This window comes from Bidens hawaiensis, unplaced genomic scaffold (assembly GCF_021521415.1).
Source record: "Bidens hawaiensis isolate Kalapana, Puna unplaced genomic scaffold, B.hawaiensis_p1.1 tig00014404_1, whole genome shotgun sequence".
Taxonomy (NCBI): domain Eukaryota; kingdom Viridiplantae; phylum Streptophyta; class Magnoliopsida; order Asterales; family Asteraceae; genus Bidens; species Bidens hawaiensis.
In genome coordinates this window covers 285443-302956 of record NW_027492246.1, presented here as the reverse complement: position 1 = coordinate 302956, position 17514 = coordinate 285443, and the positions used below count along the sequence as shown (strand labels likewise).

Below are 17514 nucleotides of genomic sequence, written 5' to 3'. Positions count from 1 at the left end.
GGATTGTGGATGAATCAAGCCCGACAACCGGAATCTCAATCAATTTTTTTTATGAAAGTTTTGAAAAGCTGCCTCAAGTTGCATCAGCCGGTGATATCATTCAGATATTTGGTGTTGCGGTACTGCTTTATGATTATATAATGCAATGCTGTTGTATTGAGCTACTGCTTATGCAGCTAACTGATTCATTTTGCTGGCAGATCAGAAGCTATGTGTTAGGTGTCGATGCCGGGACTAATGCAGTTGTTGACAAAAAGTATTCAGCTTTTGGATTATATGATGGAAAAAATGGCTCTAATTCCGTGCCTTATCAAGTTTCGTCTAAGTTTCATACTCGTAAGCAAGATAATATCTTTATAGAGGGCTTGAGAAAGTGGGCAGTTAGTCGCCCACCCCGACCCAGATATTGCTGGTAAGCGTTACAAAAAAAAAATTAATACAACTGAAGTTTAATAATGTAAACAAGCCTAGGCGCCGAGCCGAGCCAAGCCCGAGCTTGACTAGGCTCGAGCTCGGCTTTTTTTGACCTAAGAGAGGTCGAGCTCGGCTCGTTTATTATTTATCATTTAATTTATATACGTTGCTATTTATTTGAGAAAAACCTTAAACGAGCCAAAACTCGGCTCGAGCTCGTGTAGCACCTTAAACAAGCTAAAGCTCAACTCGAGCTCGGTTGTGTAGTGTGAAATTAATACATACAAGTCCAGGAGGTCAAACTTAAAAATTGACAAGGCTGGGTAAGGCTTGACGAGCCTAAACAAGCTTCCTATTCAAGGTTCAAGCTTGGGCTCAACAACTAAACGAGCTTTATTCGAGGCTCGAGCTTGAAAACGCTCAGCTCGTTTCTAGCTGCTTGGGAGCAGCTCGGCTCGTTTGCACCCCTAATGTTAGTAAACCTTGTGTCATTCATCATTTCTTATGAAAATTTATGCAATTTACAGCATCAGGTGATAGCTTTTTGTTGAAAGATATTGACGAAGAACGAATGTTAAATGTTTCTAAAGTGCTCTTGCATGATAAATGATTTTTGCAAAAAATAACGGGTCAAACGGAAGCCAAAAAATAAATATGTTAACAAAAACCATATATATATATGTAAGTATTTGGATATTGAATATAAGTTTGCGTTTATATGCACCATAGTATGTGTCTGTACAGATTTAACGGGTCAAATTGAAGCCAACACTCTTGACAGTTCTGTACAAGAGGTACATTCTGGATTAAAGGTCAAAGGTTAGCATGAATGTGTGTTCTATGCAAGTATGTATCTGTGTATATATAGCTTGATTGAAACTTAAGAAAGAATTTTGTGGGACACATGCTATTTAGTATTGATAGTTTATACCATTGGTTTGAAATTAATGAAGAATAACAAAGATATTAGATGCTCACAGCAGGACATGGCATCATTTTAGACGTCTTCGCTAATGTAGTATTGATTTTAAGATAAGGACGAGCGGTTTTGGAATCAATTGTTTCATTTTGGTATGGAGCTACTGATTTCAAAAGAGCACATTAAAATACAAATTTGAAGCTGCTCCTTTTAAAGGATACAAGTACAATAGTGAAGGATGCAAACGCTTTTGGTGATTGATTAGAAATGATTGGGCGACGACCAGCGAAACCACAACTTTTGGTAAATTACTAAAGGAGTAATTGGCCCTTAGAAGGTGGATAAAGGTTGACACATTCTCTGTTATAGCTATGATAGTTTCTATTATTTTGTATTTGGATAGTATGTTTCCATGGGTACGCAAACCATTAATTTCAAAGTGTACGCAAACCATTAATTTCTATTTGGATTTTAGTGTGTTTCCATGGATTTTAAAGGATTTATGTGTAATTTGGATTCTCTATGATGTTTTATGGTTTCTTTATATAACCATTTATCATTAGATACGTAATCAAATAGATACATTTCATTCAGCAAGAAATAGTTTAAAGGGTTAACATGGTCATTTTGCACAGTTATACAGATATCCAACCAAACAGACTTAAATGGTTCAGCACTTATTGGCTCAGAGTCTCTTAACCATTCAGACCTCTTATTGATTCAGCACTTAATGATTGAGCATTTCACAAACAGCCACTTAGATAGATTCCTTTTAGTTTAAAGGCCCATTTTGGCCCATTACATTCTCCACAGTCCATAGTCCATACTCCATCTCACAACCCAAAGCCCATACACCTAACTAATATTAAACCATTGACTTTGACCAAATCCCACCAATAAAACCCACAAATCACAGATCCACAATAATCACAATTACACCCCTTAGCGTTTTACGAACCCTAAATCGTTCATTTCAATTTTGGGGTTTTCTTATCCCATGGATTTGACCGCCAACAAACGAACCAGACCTGCTGCTGGGTTCAACGGCAACGGCGGGTTCAAGAAACCCAAACAAGGTTAGCGTTTGCCACTCTCTGTTTCGTTTATTCGAGATCTAGGGTTAGGGTTTCGGTTCACTTTGGTTAATTGGAGGGTTTTGGTTTGAGTTTGGGGTTAATTGTTCGTTTTCTGAATTGGGTTTTGTTCGAATTAGTTATAAAGCTATTATTTTTGTGAGTTAGTTATAAAATTATTGTTTTTGAATTGAAGTTTTTTCTTTTTGTATAAAAAACTGTAGTAGTAACATGCTCAAGTTAAAGAAAATTAATTGCTGTTTTTCTGAATTGGGTTTTGTTTGAATTAATTATAAAGTTATTATTTTTGTGAATTAGTTATAAAATTATTATTTTTGAATTAATTTTTTTTGTATAAAAAACTGTAGTAGCAACATGCTCAAGTTAAAGAAAATTAATTGCTGTTTTTCTGAATTGGGTTTTGTTCGAATTAGTTATAAAGTTATTATTTTTGTGAATTAGTTATAAAATTATTATTTTTGAATTATGTTGTCTTTTTTTTTTGTATAAAAAACTGTAGTAGTAAGCTGCTCAAGTTAAAGAGAATTAACTGTTGTTTCTTTGAATTGGGTTTTGTTCGAATTAGTTATAAAGTTATTATTTTTGAATTAAATTGTTTTTTTTGTATAAAAAACTGTAATAGTAACATGCTCAAGTTAAAGAGAATTAATTGTTGTTTTTTTGTATTGGGTTTTGCTAGAATAAGTTTATTTATTTAGTTATAAAGTTATTATTTTGAATAAAATTGTTTTTCTTTATAAAAAAATTGTAGTAGTAGCATGCTCAAGTTAAAGAGACCTAATTGTTGTTTATCTGAATTGGGTTTTGTTCGAATAAGTTGAATGAGTTATAAAGTTATTGTTTTTGAAGAAAATTGTTTTTTTTTGTTTTTAATAAAAATATTGTAGTAGTAACATGCTCAATTTAAAGAGAATTAATTGTTGTTTTTCTGAATTCTGAATTGGGTTTTGTTAGAATAAGTTTATTTAGCTATAAAGTTATTGTTTTTGATGAAAATTGTTTTTTTTATAAAAAAATTGTAGTAGTAACATGCTGAAGTTAAAGAGAATAAATTGTATCGTTTTTGTAATTTTTTTGAATAAAAATATAAACTTATGAATAAGTTATTGCTGTTTAAAAATTGTGTGCGGGTTTCTGTTTGATTTTGATGTAATCGTTATAGTCTCTTTTGGGTTTTGTTCAAATAAGTTGAATTAGTTATAAAGTTGTTTTCGAAGAAAATTGTTTTACGCACTGGTAATCTCGCAACAAGTAATTTTTTTGAATAGACAAAACTGTAGTAGTTACATGCTCAAGTTAAGAGAATAAGCTGCTCATTTTTATAACTTTTTTATTAAAAATATTAACTTATGAATAAGTTATGGTTGTTTAAAAATTGTGGGAAATTGGTTTAAAAGTCATTAATATGCTTAAAAGGATTGTCTATTCAGAATTTGTAATTAGTTAAAATCTTAAATTTATCTTTTTGTTCTTTTCATTAGTGTTTTAATATAGTATAATAGATTAGATTTCGTTTTCCTGTTCTGTTTTAATTAAATTCTGCACACCGGTTAGTGTTCATCGTCAATCTCTGTAACTCTGTATGGAGTTTTCGTCTTAATGAAGTGGAATTAGTTATAAAGTTATTGATTTTGAAGAAAACTTGTTTCACGACTAGACACAGACACTGCTAACCATGTGACATATATTTTAATAATGGTTAAGTTGGCTTAAAAGGTAACAATATGTTATGTTTTAAAAGTTGTAATGACTTAAAACTCTTACAATTATGAAGTGGAATGAGTTATAAAGTTACTGTTTCTGAGAAAGCATTGTTTCACGTCTAGAGAGGTACGGGGAACATAGACACCGGTAATCAGTTTTGAAATAAGCAAAACTTTTGAAATAACATTATCAAATTAAAGAGAATAAAATTCTTGTTTTAGTGGTGTGATTTAAAAAAAAACTATTTACGTGTGAATTAGTTATGGCTCAAGTTAGTTTAAACTCATACAATTATGTAAAATTACCTTTTTGTCACCCTCATATTATAATATAGTATGGATAAGATCTAAATCAGTTAAATTGAGATTTAATAAAATAATTAATTGATGTAACAGACACGGACTCATTTCAATCTGGTATAGGAAGCAAATCGAAGCCATGCACAAAGTTTTTCAGGTTAAAATTCTAACTTGGCTAAAATCAATGTTGTAAATTTAATTATTTATGTTTTTTAATGTTTTCAAAATTATAACTGAAAGCATGCTACATAATCTTTTCAATTAAAAGATGTGTCATTTGGACTAATGGATTGGAAATTAAAGTTTTGGTACAGGTAAATCTTCACATAATCAAGATATAACAACCATGATAACACGGAGTACCGAACAGAACTACAAAATGGTTGTTTCATGAAAGTACTTATGAACAATAAGTACAGGATAAATCATACATATTTATCCCTCTAAATCTTGAGATCTTTTTAAACTTTAATTATTCAGTTTTTATACCATTTATAGCCATGATACAGTAAGTTATATGATATACCGTATAGCAGCACACATAGTACATGATAACTGTGTGTTTCTTTATGTGCACTTAATTTTTATTTGGTTGTGGCTTTTTATGTTTCGTGTTTGCCTTTATGAAGTTTGGTTCAAGCAAAATTGTATCTTTTTTATTACTTATAAACAAGTAAACAATCGTCTTTTATGTTGTTTTCTATGTAGTAGTGAAGAGTGCATTATTTTACTGTGATTAGTTTGTTATTTAGCTGAATTAGTTATTTAGTTATTAGCATATTTTCTGTTATTATTTACTCATTTAGTGATACTGATATGCCCTATAGTGCACAAAATTTGCATAAGGGTAACACATGAACAGAGTATTTAGTTTTGATTTTTCACATGAATAATAATCAATGATTATTATATATTTATATTGAAATATATATCATGACAAGTCATACAAAAATACTTTTTTTATTTGATTTTTGACGCAACATTTTCCGTTTGTTTTGTTGATTTGATATGCAGCACTTCTGGTTGTCAATTTGGCGAGGGATGCCATTTCTCGCATTATGTGCCCGGAGGCATAAAAAGCGTTACTCAAATGACAGGTGGCAACCCTGCTGTACTACCTCCAACCATCAGAAACCCCGTCGTCCCACCTTCCTTTCCAGACGGGTCATCACCGCCAGCTGTCAAAAACCGCCTCTGCAACAAATACAACACTGCAGAAGGATGTCGGTTTGGCGACAAGTGCCATTTTGCCCATGGAGAATGGGAGTTAGGAAAACCAACCGCACCGTCTCACCATGACGATCCATGCGCTATGGCCCACGCACCCGTCAACAGATTTGGCGGCCCGCCTCGAATGGACCTTTACCAGCCTGACAACCACCACGCAGCCGCAGGGTTCGGAGCGTCTGCAACCGCGAAGATCAGCGTATTAGGCTCTCTTGCTGGACCGATCATCGGTAAAAACGGGGTCAACTCCAAACAAATCTGTCGGTTGACCGGAGTCAAGCTTTCGATAAGAGACCACGAGTCGGACCTGACCCAGAAAAACATTGAGCTTGAAGGCACGTTTGAGCAGATCAATCAAGCGAGCCAGATGGTTCGTGAGCTTATAGTCAACATAAGTTCGTCCAATTTGCAGCATCCGCCACAAAAGAGCTTTAACGCTCCGCCGGCTAATAACCTCAAGACGAAGATATGTGAAAACTTTGCTAAAGGGTCTTGTACTTTTGGCGAAAGATGTCATTTTGCACACGGTGCTGAAGAGTTGCGCATAGCGGGCGTGTGATGGGGTTGGTTAATCTTCATTAATTGGTTTAGATCATTTATCATCTTGTCTTACATTGTGCCAGCCAACATGTTTTGATTTTGAGAAGTTGAGGATTGACATTAATTAGACTGTACGACTTTCTAAGATGCTTGCTAGCTATTAAAAGTTGTTTTTTTTTCCCTTCCATTCAAGCATTAGACACTTTTTTTTTTCTTTTTATATATTTTGGCATCTATCACTATTACTAATTACTATATATAATAATAATACATTATTATTATTATTATTATTATTATTGTTATATATAAAAGAGAACTTTGGTGACGATGAAGCATTATTGGTCCACTTTGCAGGATGCCATTGGGCCAAGTTTTTTTATATATTTTTTTGTTTTTTTCGGGTTTTGTTTTTTTGCTTTAAAGTTTGATAATTATACATTTCTAATTATTTTTTTTGTTTTATTTATTTGTATTATTTTAGTTCCAATATTGACATACCGTAACGAATGTGACAAAAATCGACATAATTTGCATAGGCTTACCGCATTTTGTTTTAGTTCTAGTATTGTAACGAACGTAACAAAACCAACCGGATGCCAATTCTATTTTTTTAGTCCGGTTTCTTAATGAACGTGAGAAACCAACCGAATTTGCATAGACTCGCCGCCAGGGACCAATAACGCCCGGGTTTTACCAACGCTCGAGTTGTAACTGTCGCCACCTAATTGGTAATTTTTATAACTTTTCTTTAGTTTCCGTACAATAACACACGTAACAGAAACCGGCAGAATTCACGTCAACTTACTGCCCCAACACTTAGGACCGGTAATGCTTGTGTTTTACCAACGTTTGGATTTACCGGTAATGCTAAAAGCCTAAAACCAATCTTCTGTTTCTTGGCTTTCTACCCCCTTTTTATACATTTCATTATAAGGTTTTTACTTTTTAGCACTATAACGCAACATCTATCGGTTTAGACTTCGAATACGATTAGGGTGGTAAATTAGGTGGATCAGGCGACTTGAGTTACAGGAAGTTATAATCTTTTAATACCGGTCAGTTGGATTGATGACTATTGTGTTAGCTATGGCTAGAAATGCTACATTAAGACCATAATACTATTCCAATAACCTTTCAATAAGATGGTTTTTGTGTTTGAACACTTTAAATGAGTTTTGCACTGTTCACCAATCAATAAAATGTGTTTGAAACTGCTTTGGCTCAGTATCCGAACTGTGCACCTGTAAGTGTTTTCTAATTAACATTTCTTAACTAAAGCATACTTAATTGTTACTCTGATTTTAATTTATCATTTTCAGAATTATATGTATTATATAGGTTGTCTATATCACACCATAACTAATTATCATTCTAATGAATGAATTGGCATCTTTAGACGGCCTTTATCGCATATTTTTAGGACAAACACGTCACAAGGTGGAAAAATCTAGTAAGTACAAATTGGCAAGACTCAAGTCTTTGAATGCGTAACTGACAAAACAAGATGTTTCCGACTGGGTCGAGCTAAATATGTTTACATTGGATTCAAGTTGGGGCCAAATATAGCAAAACGACGACATTGGATAGCCTTCTTGATAAAAAAAATTACCGCCAATCCCCATCTAGTTTGGTTTTATTAAATTACAGATCACATAATTCATATATTAAAAAATGTTATCAGAAAGCAATTATATTAAGTGCGCTGCTCCTCCACTTCAAACTTGAGTTTATATACATCTGGGCATATTATTGATATATTAGATAAAACGTAAACGAGATCACACTTTGATACAACACAATGACAAATAAGATTTGCCATAAGTTTTTGCATCTTATTTTGCTTATTTTCTCACTTCTTTTGCTACGGATAAAAATTACAACTTCCACTTCCCTTAGCTACAGTCTTGTACCAACAACTGCTCGTTATAAGCGTATTGATAAGGAGAGCGATGCCCTTCTTGATATCATAGCTCACATTCAAGAATCAAGACCATGAAAGCCGTCTCAGTATATGGACAATAGAAAAGGAAGAAGACTATGAGTGTTGTAAATGGATTGGAGTTACACGCGACAACCAAACGAGTCATGTCACACAACTTGACCTTTTCTCATGTAGTCTTGGAGGTAAGATTAGTCCTTCTTTGCTCAACTTAAGCTACATATCTTAACCTGCTGAGAATTCTCTTATTGGATACGTTCCCATGCTTATTGGTTCCATGACTTGGTTAACAGCTAACCTACCTTGATCTTCCCTATAATTCCATTGGTTCTTTGACCAAATTAACAACTTGTGACCTCTCTGGCAACTATCTTTTAAACGGAGTGCATTCCACAGAATTTGAAAACCTCACAAACTTGCAAGAACTTTAACTTGGAAGCCTAACAAGTTGTACAATTGAAAACGTAGATTGGTTGTCCCATATGCCTGATTTAACCTACCTGGATGGTACGTATTAGTGGGGAAGTTCCAACTTTGATCCTAATGATATCTCAAAAAGAATTTGAGTTCCAACAAATTTTATGGACACGCATCAAAGATTCCATCTGGTTTAGTGTATTTAGATCTTTCTAGAAACAAATTCCATGGAGGATTATCCGTTTTATGCCAAATGCTATAGAGATCTCGTGTAACTCATTTACAGGAAAACTTCCAAACTGTTTGTGGCGTTTCAATGAACTTTTAGTTCTGAATCTAGGATACAACAACTTATCTAATAGGCTTGCCGCCTCTGTCAAATCTTTGGTTGACTTGAAGTGTTGTACGTGTTTATATAACAACTTCTTCTATGGAAAACTACCTTGGTCATTAAAGAATTGAACAGAGGTTAGCATTTTTAGATTTAGGGTCCAACATGTTTACAAGCAAAATGCCTCTTTGGATAGGAGAAAGCTTATCCAGGTTGTATGTTCTTAGCCTATCATCACACAATCTCCAAGGACCCATCCTTGTACAATTATGGCAACTTGCAAATTTTCAAATCCTAGACTTGCCAATGAACAATCTTTATGGAACCAATCCCTCATGCGTGAATAATCTTATTACCATGGTTCGAGAAGAATTCTTAACTCAACCAAGTGCACACAGAATTTTGGATCCACGATCCCATTGAGAGTCACCCATCAATATTATTATCTACCTATTTATGTTGATCATGCAATGATCTATTGGCAAGGAAATATACATGAATTAGCATAAATCTATGACTTTTCAAGGGCATTGATCTATCAGGAAACAATCTATACATGATAAATCCCTTATGAATTAACCAATCTCCATGGATTGATCACACCGAACTTGTCAAACAATGTTTCTGTTTGGGGAGATTCCATATAAAACTGGTGAGATGAAAAATTCTGAGTTTGGATATATCAAGAAACTATCTTTCAGGAGAGATACCATCTAGCATCTCTAAGATGAATTCATTGGATTATCTAGATGTGTCAAATAATTACCTAGGGAGAATTCTAGGTATCCAGTCCTTAAATCTTTAAGATACATAGGAAATGCAGGACTATGCGGACTTCCCTTGCCCAAACATTGTCCTGACAAAGGTACCACCCTGGTAGGTGAACGTGAGGATGACGGGAAATGGATTGATGACCTTATAATATGGTTTTATATAGGCGGTGCCACCTTATAATATGGTTTTATATGGGCGGTGCCACCTCAAACCAACTTTATATAGGCGATGACCTTATAATGTGGCACTTTACTTCTCAACCATGCGAGTCATGCTTTTTTGTTTTTGCTTTTTTTTCCCACTTTCTAGATAGCTTTCAAAACATGGTTTATGTCGAGATGGTTGTGTTCATTGCAAAATTGAAAAGGTTTGCTTGTAAATAGTTGTATGTAGTATTCAAGCTGTTTTGAACTACTTATTTGTGTCAGTATTTAAGGGTGCTAGTGTAGTATACTATTTAGAGATGTAATGCTTGTCTTTTATTTGGATTGTGTTTTTTGAATAAAGTTTCCACCAACACCATGGGTGGTCATTTCCCTGCATTATGTCAAATAGAATAATCTAAGATATAAATTCTTTAAAGAAAGGTTATTATCAATCCAATATTCATAATAATTGTTCATATATCATATAAAAGCTATTTTTTTTTTGAAAAAAAGGAGTTACCTGAGTTGGATGCAACAGATGATGGCAAATACCCTGACCAGGCTGTTACCATTGGCCCAACAATCACTGATCCTACGCGCACCTTACTCAAACGCTTACTACAGAAAAACGCTGACATCTTCGCGTGGACACCAGCTGACATGACTGGTGTACCTTGAAGTAAGGCAGAGCATAAGCTCAAGTGTGACCCGGCTTTTACGCCAGTCATACAAAAGCGCAGAGTAATGAGGGTGGAACAAGCTAACGCGTGTAGAACCCAAGTTAAGGAACTCCTTGACGCGGGCATCTTACGCGTTAGCAGATATCAAACATGGGTTGCAAATCCCGTTATGGTACCGAAGAATAACAAACACTGGCGCATGTGCATAGATTTCAAAGACTTAAACAAAGCATGCCCCAAAGATTGTTATCCGTTACCCGAAATTGATCTTAAGGTAGATTCGTTAGCACCGTTTCGCCTTAAATGCTTCCTGGATGCGTATAAGGGGTATCATCAAATCCACATGGTCGTTGATGATCAGGACAAAACCGCTTTTCGGACGCCCGATGGCACATTTTGTTATCAAATGATGCCATTCGGACTTAAGAATGCCGGGTCCACGTACCAACGCCTGATGGACAAAGAGTTTCATGCCCAAATTGGGAGGAACTTGGAAGTCTACATGGATGACTTGGTCATCAAAAGCCCTGACGCAGAAGCGATGTTGAAAGACATCGAAGAAACTTTCAACACGCTCAGAAAGATAAACATGAAGCTCAATCCGAGCAAGTGTTCCTTTGGGATGGAAGAAGGGAAGTTCTTAGGAGTCATCGTTACTAAAGATGGCTTCAGAGCGAACCCTGAAAAGGTCGAAGCCATTATCAAAATGGAATCACCTGCTACCATCAAGCAAGCTCAGACACTGAATGGACGACTAGTCGCACTTAACCGCTTTTTGGCAAACCATGCGGATAAGTCGTTTCCATTCGTGTCAACATTGAGAAACTGCTTAAAGAAAACGCACTTCCGCTGGACACCAGAAGCGGAAGCAGCTATTCAGGAGATTCGGTCACGCTTGATCGAACTCCCAACACTCACAGCACCAGAAGCGGGGGAGGAATTAATCCTATACCTTTCCGCCACAGATAGAGCAACCGGAGCAGTCCTGCTAGTAGAGCGAAAAGACATCCAGATGCCAATCTACTATGTTAGCCGTGTCCTAACAGACGTAGAAACCCGGTACTCTACCCTGGAAAAATTAGTCTTAGCACTTGTATAGGCTTCACGCAGGCTAAGACGATATTTCCAAGGTCACCCAATCACCGTTCTCACCAACTTCAAACTTGCAAACGTTCTAGGCAAACCCGAATTGTCGGGACGCCTAGCCGAATGGGCAATAGAATTGGGAGAATACGCGATAAAGTACAAGCCAAGACCAGCCATAAAAGGCCGGGTCTTGGCCGACTTTATTGCAGAAGTCCCCGCTTCGCGGGAGAAAGAGTGCCAGGAGGAGGCTCAACCCTCCCCAGCACAGGGCATCCATGAGGTCTGACGACTCTACACTGATGGAGCAGCCAGCAACGAGGGTTCAGGCGCAGGGTTGAAACTAACCAACCCAGCAGGCCAAGAATATACTTACGCTATTCGACTGGATTTTCCAAGTACGAATAACGAAGCGGAGTATGAAGCATTCTTGGCCGGGCGGAGAATTGCGCGTAAGATGGGAGTGAAAAACTTGGAAGCCCACGTGGATTCCATGTTAGTAGACAACCAAATAAATGGGATGTACACGGCCGTGAACGACACAATGGCCCTGTACCTCGCACAAGCAAAAACCCTTATGCGCGATTTTAACGATTGTAAAGTCATACACGTCAAGCGTAGCGAAAACAAATCTGCGGATGCGTTAAGCAAGCTTGCATCGTTAGCCTTCACCCACTTGGGAAAAGATATCCGCATTGAACTCCTTGGAGCACCATCAGTCCCGCACAAGGAAATCTGTGTCATCCAAACCGGCACAGAAACGTGGATGACACCAATAATAAATTACCTTGCGGCGGGTATACTACCAGAGTAAAAAACACAGGCAAGAAATATACGTTGTAAAGCACTGAACTATCAACTCATCGATGACATCCTTTACAGACGTAACTTTCTTGGCCCACTCCTAAGATGCGTGGACAACCAAGATGCTGACTACCTCCTAAGGGAAGTACACTAGGGCATCTGTGGAGTACACGCAGGTCCACGCGCTGTTGTAGCTAAGCTAAACAACGCGGGATACTTTTGGCCGGGGATGCATACGAATGCGCTGGCATACATCAGAAAATGTAGGTCTTGCCAGCTCTACGCACCCAACACGCATCGCCCGAAGAATGAACTTGTTCCAGTCACCTCTTCATGGCCATTCCAGAAGTAGGCCATCGATGTGACAGGCCCATTTCCCACAGCAGCAGGAAACGTTCAATTCCTAGTGGTAGCCATCGACTACTTCACCAAGTGGATAGAAGCAAAGCCCTTAGCCCAAACAATCGCAAAACATATCAAAAAATTTATTTGGGAATTTATTATTTGTCGTTTTGGACTTCCACAGACTTTGGTGAGCGACAACGGCACCAACTTTGCTGATAAGAAGCTACAAGAGTGGCTGGAAGAACTTCAAATCACCCACACCTTTACCTCAGTGGCGCACCCGCAGGGTAATGGTGAGGTGGAAAGAGCAAATAAAAGCATCGTTGACGGCATAAAGAAAAGACTTTTGGAACACAGATCCGGCTGGGTGGACGAAGTTCCACACGTCCTTTGGGCAAACAGAACGCTGAAAAAGGCCAGTACGGGAGAAACCCCGTTCAGCCTCACTTATGGCACTGAAGCCATGGTCCCGGTCGAAATTGGCTTACCCTCACCAAGGGTCTTGATTCAGCCAGAAGACAATGATACGGAAAGACGGTTAGACCTTATGCTAACCGAAGAACGCAGCGACTTAGCCGCAGTGCGTGAAGAGAACTACAGGCGACAAATGCAAAAGTACTACAACACGCGGGTAAAACTCTGCAACTTCAATGTAGGAGACTACATATTGCGTAACAACGAGGCTTCAAACCAAGAGCGCCCAGGAAAGCTGGCCCCGGTCTGGGAAGGACCATACATTATCAAAGAAGTTTTGGGAAAGGGCGCATACCGGCTCGAAAGGCTCGATGGCACTCCCATCCCAAGAACATGAAATGGAGCTCAATTACGCAAATGTTACATGTAGATCAATTCCAAACTTGTAAAGAAAAGGCCTAGAGCCACTTCTAATGGAAATGATTCTCCTTTATCACATTGTGTTGATAGCCTTACCTTTATACTTATGAACTTCCCACACTGATATGCCGGTATTCACCGCATAAATAAGTATGGGAAGAAGTAAGTCGTTGCGTGTGGAAGGCGGCAAAACCCGCATAAACATAACAAACGGTAAAAATTTCTAAGGGAAAGATAAGGAAAACCTTCACGCAGGTCAGTTACAGGTGAAGTTTGGTCATCCCACTAAATGCAAGTGACGGTCCTACCCGCACAATCATGATAGAGGAAACTGAACATTAACCTATTAACAACCGCGCGTCGAAAGGTTAACTTATTCAAAACACTTAGAAAATTTCTAAGGAAAAGATGAAGAAAACCTCCACGCAGGTCAGATATAGGTAAAGTTTAGCCATCCTACTAAGTGAAAGTGACGGTCTTACCCACACTATAACGAAAGAGGAAGCAGAACTTTAACCTATTATCTGCCACGTGGAAAGGTTAACTTATCCAAAGTACTTAGGAAATTGCCAAGTTAAACTAGAATATGCATGAGCAAAACATATAAGGTTTACAAGGCAAAGCATTAACAAAAGATTTATATTCCATCAAAATTCAAATATTACAAGAATTGCTGGGTACATACCCGCATACAAGAATATAAATCTATACAGAAATAAAAATCTACTCTAACGGTGGAAAGGGATCTAAAGGATCAAGCTTCAGGACCACTCCCACTGGGACCCGCACCATCAGAAGAGTGTGGCGGTTCAAGGAAAGCCTTGAGGATACCTAGCCTATCATCAGCAGCAGTAATCTCGTTCACCTTCTCCACCACCGGATGCGAGAAGGCAGCATACTGGTTCACTGCTTGGTCATAAGCAGCTTCAGTATCCACATCATATAGAGGGAAGTTGGAAGGCGGGATGCCCTTCTCAACAAACCCTAGACCAAGCAGGAAGCCAGCCTTCTCCCCATCCTCATGAGAAGCGTTGAGGGCTGCGCTCATGGCATCGTCATATGATGTGTTCGTAAGAACCCGATGCACAACCTACAAAGCAGAAATATATCAAACTCTTCTAAGTGTAAGGAAAAGCGTAAAGAAATTGTGAAACTGCGCATACCTGAGACAACGCTTCTCGAAGAAGCCATTCCTTGGTAACCAGAGCCTCCTGGAGGGCAGCTTGAGCTTCATCACGGGCGCGTTCGGCTTCGTTCTTGGTAAGGTTGGCAAACAACACATCTTTAGCTGCAGCCTCTTCGACGCCCTTCAGCTTACGCTCAGTGTGGTCAAGCATGCCCCTCTGGTCCAAGATCTCTTGGAGCTTCTTGGCATCTTCCATGGCCAAGGCATCATGAGCCTGTTGGAGCCTCTCTAATTTGGCCTTAAGCTCCTCATTCTCGATGCGTAGAGGCTCAGCAACAGCTTCAGCCTTGGTGGCCCTCTCAGTTGCGTTCCGTGCAGTTTCCTTAGCCAGCCGAAGCTGTTCGCTAACAGCTTGGGCAGCCTTGGAATGGGCCTCGAGCCGGGCCTGAACTTCAACCTCGAGGGCCTTGAAGGCCTTCTCCTTTTCCACAGCAACGGCGACAAGCCTCTTATTCTCCTCCCGGATGGCCCGCGCCTGAGCCACTTCCAGGCTACGCGCCGTCTTTAACTTGTTGTTTTCACGACAAAGTAGCTCGACGCGCGGCTGCATCCGAGCAAGGAGGATTCGGAGCTCGTTGGACAGCCTACCCTCCTGGTAGCTGGCCATCGCTTCCCCCAGCGCACCGCTTGGAGCGGCGTGGCGCGCCCATTCGACGCATTCCTCAGCAGTTCGGAGGGTCGTTCCCCGGCGGATACTCCACCGAGGAGCGTACACCTCGTTGGAGTCACGAACTGCAATAAAGCAAAAAACAGTTAGAAAAAAACAAGGATAAAGATATCAGGCCAAGATAACCCTACGCACCTGTAGGGTCGACAACAGGCCGATAGCCACCAAACCCATCACCTGAACCTAAGGGATATCCATCCAAAAGGTCAGGGAGATGGGAAGGAGGCAAGGATTGGCTAGACGCCCCAACCCCGAGCATACCTGAAGGACCGGCCGTAGTCGCCGACGCCGGAGGAGGCATGGTGGAGGCCGCCGCGGTGGAAACCAACGGAGGTGAACTCACCGGAGGTGAACTCACAACCGTGGCCGTCGCTGCGGAAGAACCCGCAGAAGAAACCACCGCCGGCTCAGTGAAAGATTCCGTGAAGATGGCACTGACAGCCGGCGGGGGTGATGTTACAGTTGGAACAGTTGCCTCAACAGGATGAACAACCGAACCAATACTGCAAACAGGCGTGGCCGCCTGGGTCATCGCCTCGGGTAGGTTGACCAAACCTACCGTCATGGGTCCAGAGCTGCTCCTTCCCGCTCCACTCTGGAATGCGGTTGCATCCACGCCTGCATGAACACAACACATTTAAATATAATGGCGGAAAGATATGCAGTTAAAGTAAAGGAAGTTTATACTTACGAGTTTTCTTGAGCTTGAAGGAGCGGACAGGCGGGGACGAACCCGATGGAGCCGGCCTCTTCACGCCGGTCACCGTCGTTGTACTGGGCTGCCCGGAGGTGACAGCTGTCTCAACCTCCGGAGCAGTGGTCTCAACACCACCAGGGTTCCCCGCCACCTCTTCACTCTCGGTCTCCGACTCTGACCGGTTCCCCTGATCGGCAGTGGAGGTGACCTTCGCCTTGCCCTTCCCGCCAGCAGCCTTCTTCTTCCTCGCGAAGAAATGACCATCTGCGGATTCCTCATCAGAAGATGACAAAATTAGAGGAATTCCAGCAGAGGTTTGAGCATTGAGAGGGCGAGGGTTAAATAATCTTTTACCTGGCCGCGTGGCGCTCAGTATCTCGTGGCCTAGCGGGCAAGCCTCCACAAACCGATCCGCCGTCTGCGTAAGGATGGGCAACTCGTTCTCGTCAAGAGCACGAGTACCCAACCAAGCGGGACCACCGCTCTCCCGCGGCTGCAGAAGAGACTGCAAGTTGTTTCCCTCTGAAAATAAAAAGAAAAATGGTTAGAACAAAAACCCTAAATTAGCAAATAACATGAAGCATACCGTAAGGGATTGAGTTCAAACCGTATTCGAGGACGATGGAAATCTGTGGCGCTTCCGCCCCAGCATCCTTCCACACCCGGCTCATACCGAGCATCACCATCCCGGACTCCGCAAAGCGGTAAACCGGAGTCTAGATCCGGGAAATCTTGGAGAACCATTCCGCCTCCTGGTAGTTGGAGGCGTGAAGGCTCGGGAGTGCTCTCTCGTTCTTGAATGTCATCGCTATGGGGACGACACGGGCAGAGATGTAGAAGAACTCCCGCTTCCAAGACCGAAGACTGCGCTCGGTAGCGCATATCTTCAAACCCTTGATCCGGGTGACCAGGGTATACCAGCCTTGGATGCACCTCCAGGAGTAGAAGGTCATCAGGCGGTCAACATGGGGCTCCACACCAAGAATGAGGCACACCCATTCAAAATGGCGGATCTTGGCGATCGCCATTGGGTGTACCTCCGTCAGGTGCACACCGTGTCTCTCCAAAACACGGTATACAAACTTCGTCAATGGGAACCTGAGGTTCCCATAGACGAAGAACGCAGCATATACCCCTATTTTGCCCTTGGGGGCATCGTACACCGTCTGGTGAGGCTCAGGAAACTCAGGCTCGAACGGCTCGAGCACGAACTTCCTGACGATGTACTGATAAAGCTCGATGGGAAGAGCACACTGGCATTCGCCAGCAGTGCTCTTATCGTCCTTATCAGACGTGGACGTCGGGTTCTCGGCGTACACGTCAGACTCCTCGGCGGTAGCTTCAAGATCATGAGCATAAGACATGTTTTAAATGTAAAGAAGGAACGATTTCAGGAGAATGCTCGACAAAGGTT

General features: G+C 40.3%; 1 protein-coding gene across 1 annotated transcript; it reads left to right on the top strand.

The window, feature by feature from the left end:
* Nucleotides 1–2293: 2293 nt before the first annotated feature.
* Nucleotides 2294–6266, top strand: LOC143546565 (zinc finger CCCH domain-containing protein 14-like). Its single transcript, XM_077038211.1, has 3 exons — nt 2294–2409; nt 4527–4587; nt 5445–6266. The coding sequence occupies exons 1-3, from the start codon at nt 2331–2333 to the stop codon at nt 6214–6216; spliced, it is 912 nt and encodes a 303-aa protein (XP_076894326.1). The 5' UTR covers nt 2294–2330; the 3' UTR covers nt 6217–6266.
* Nucleotides 6267–17514: the final 11248 nt, after the last annotated feature.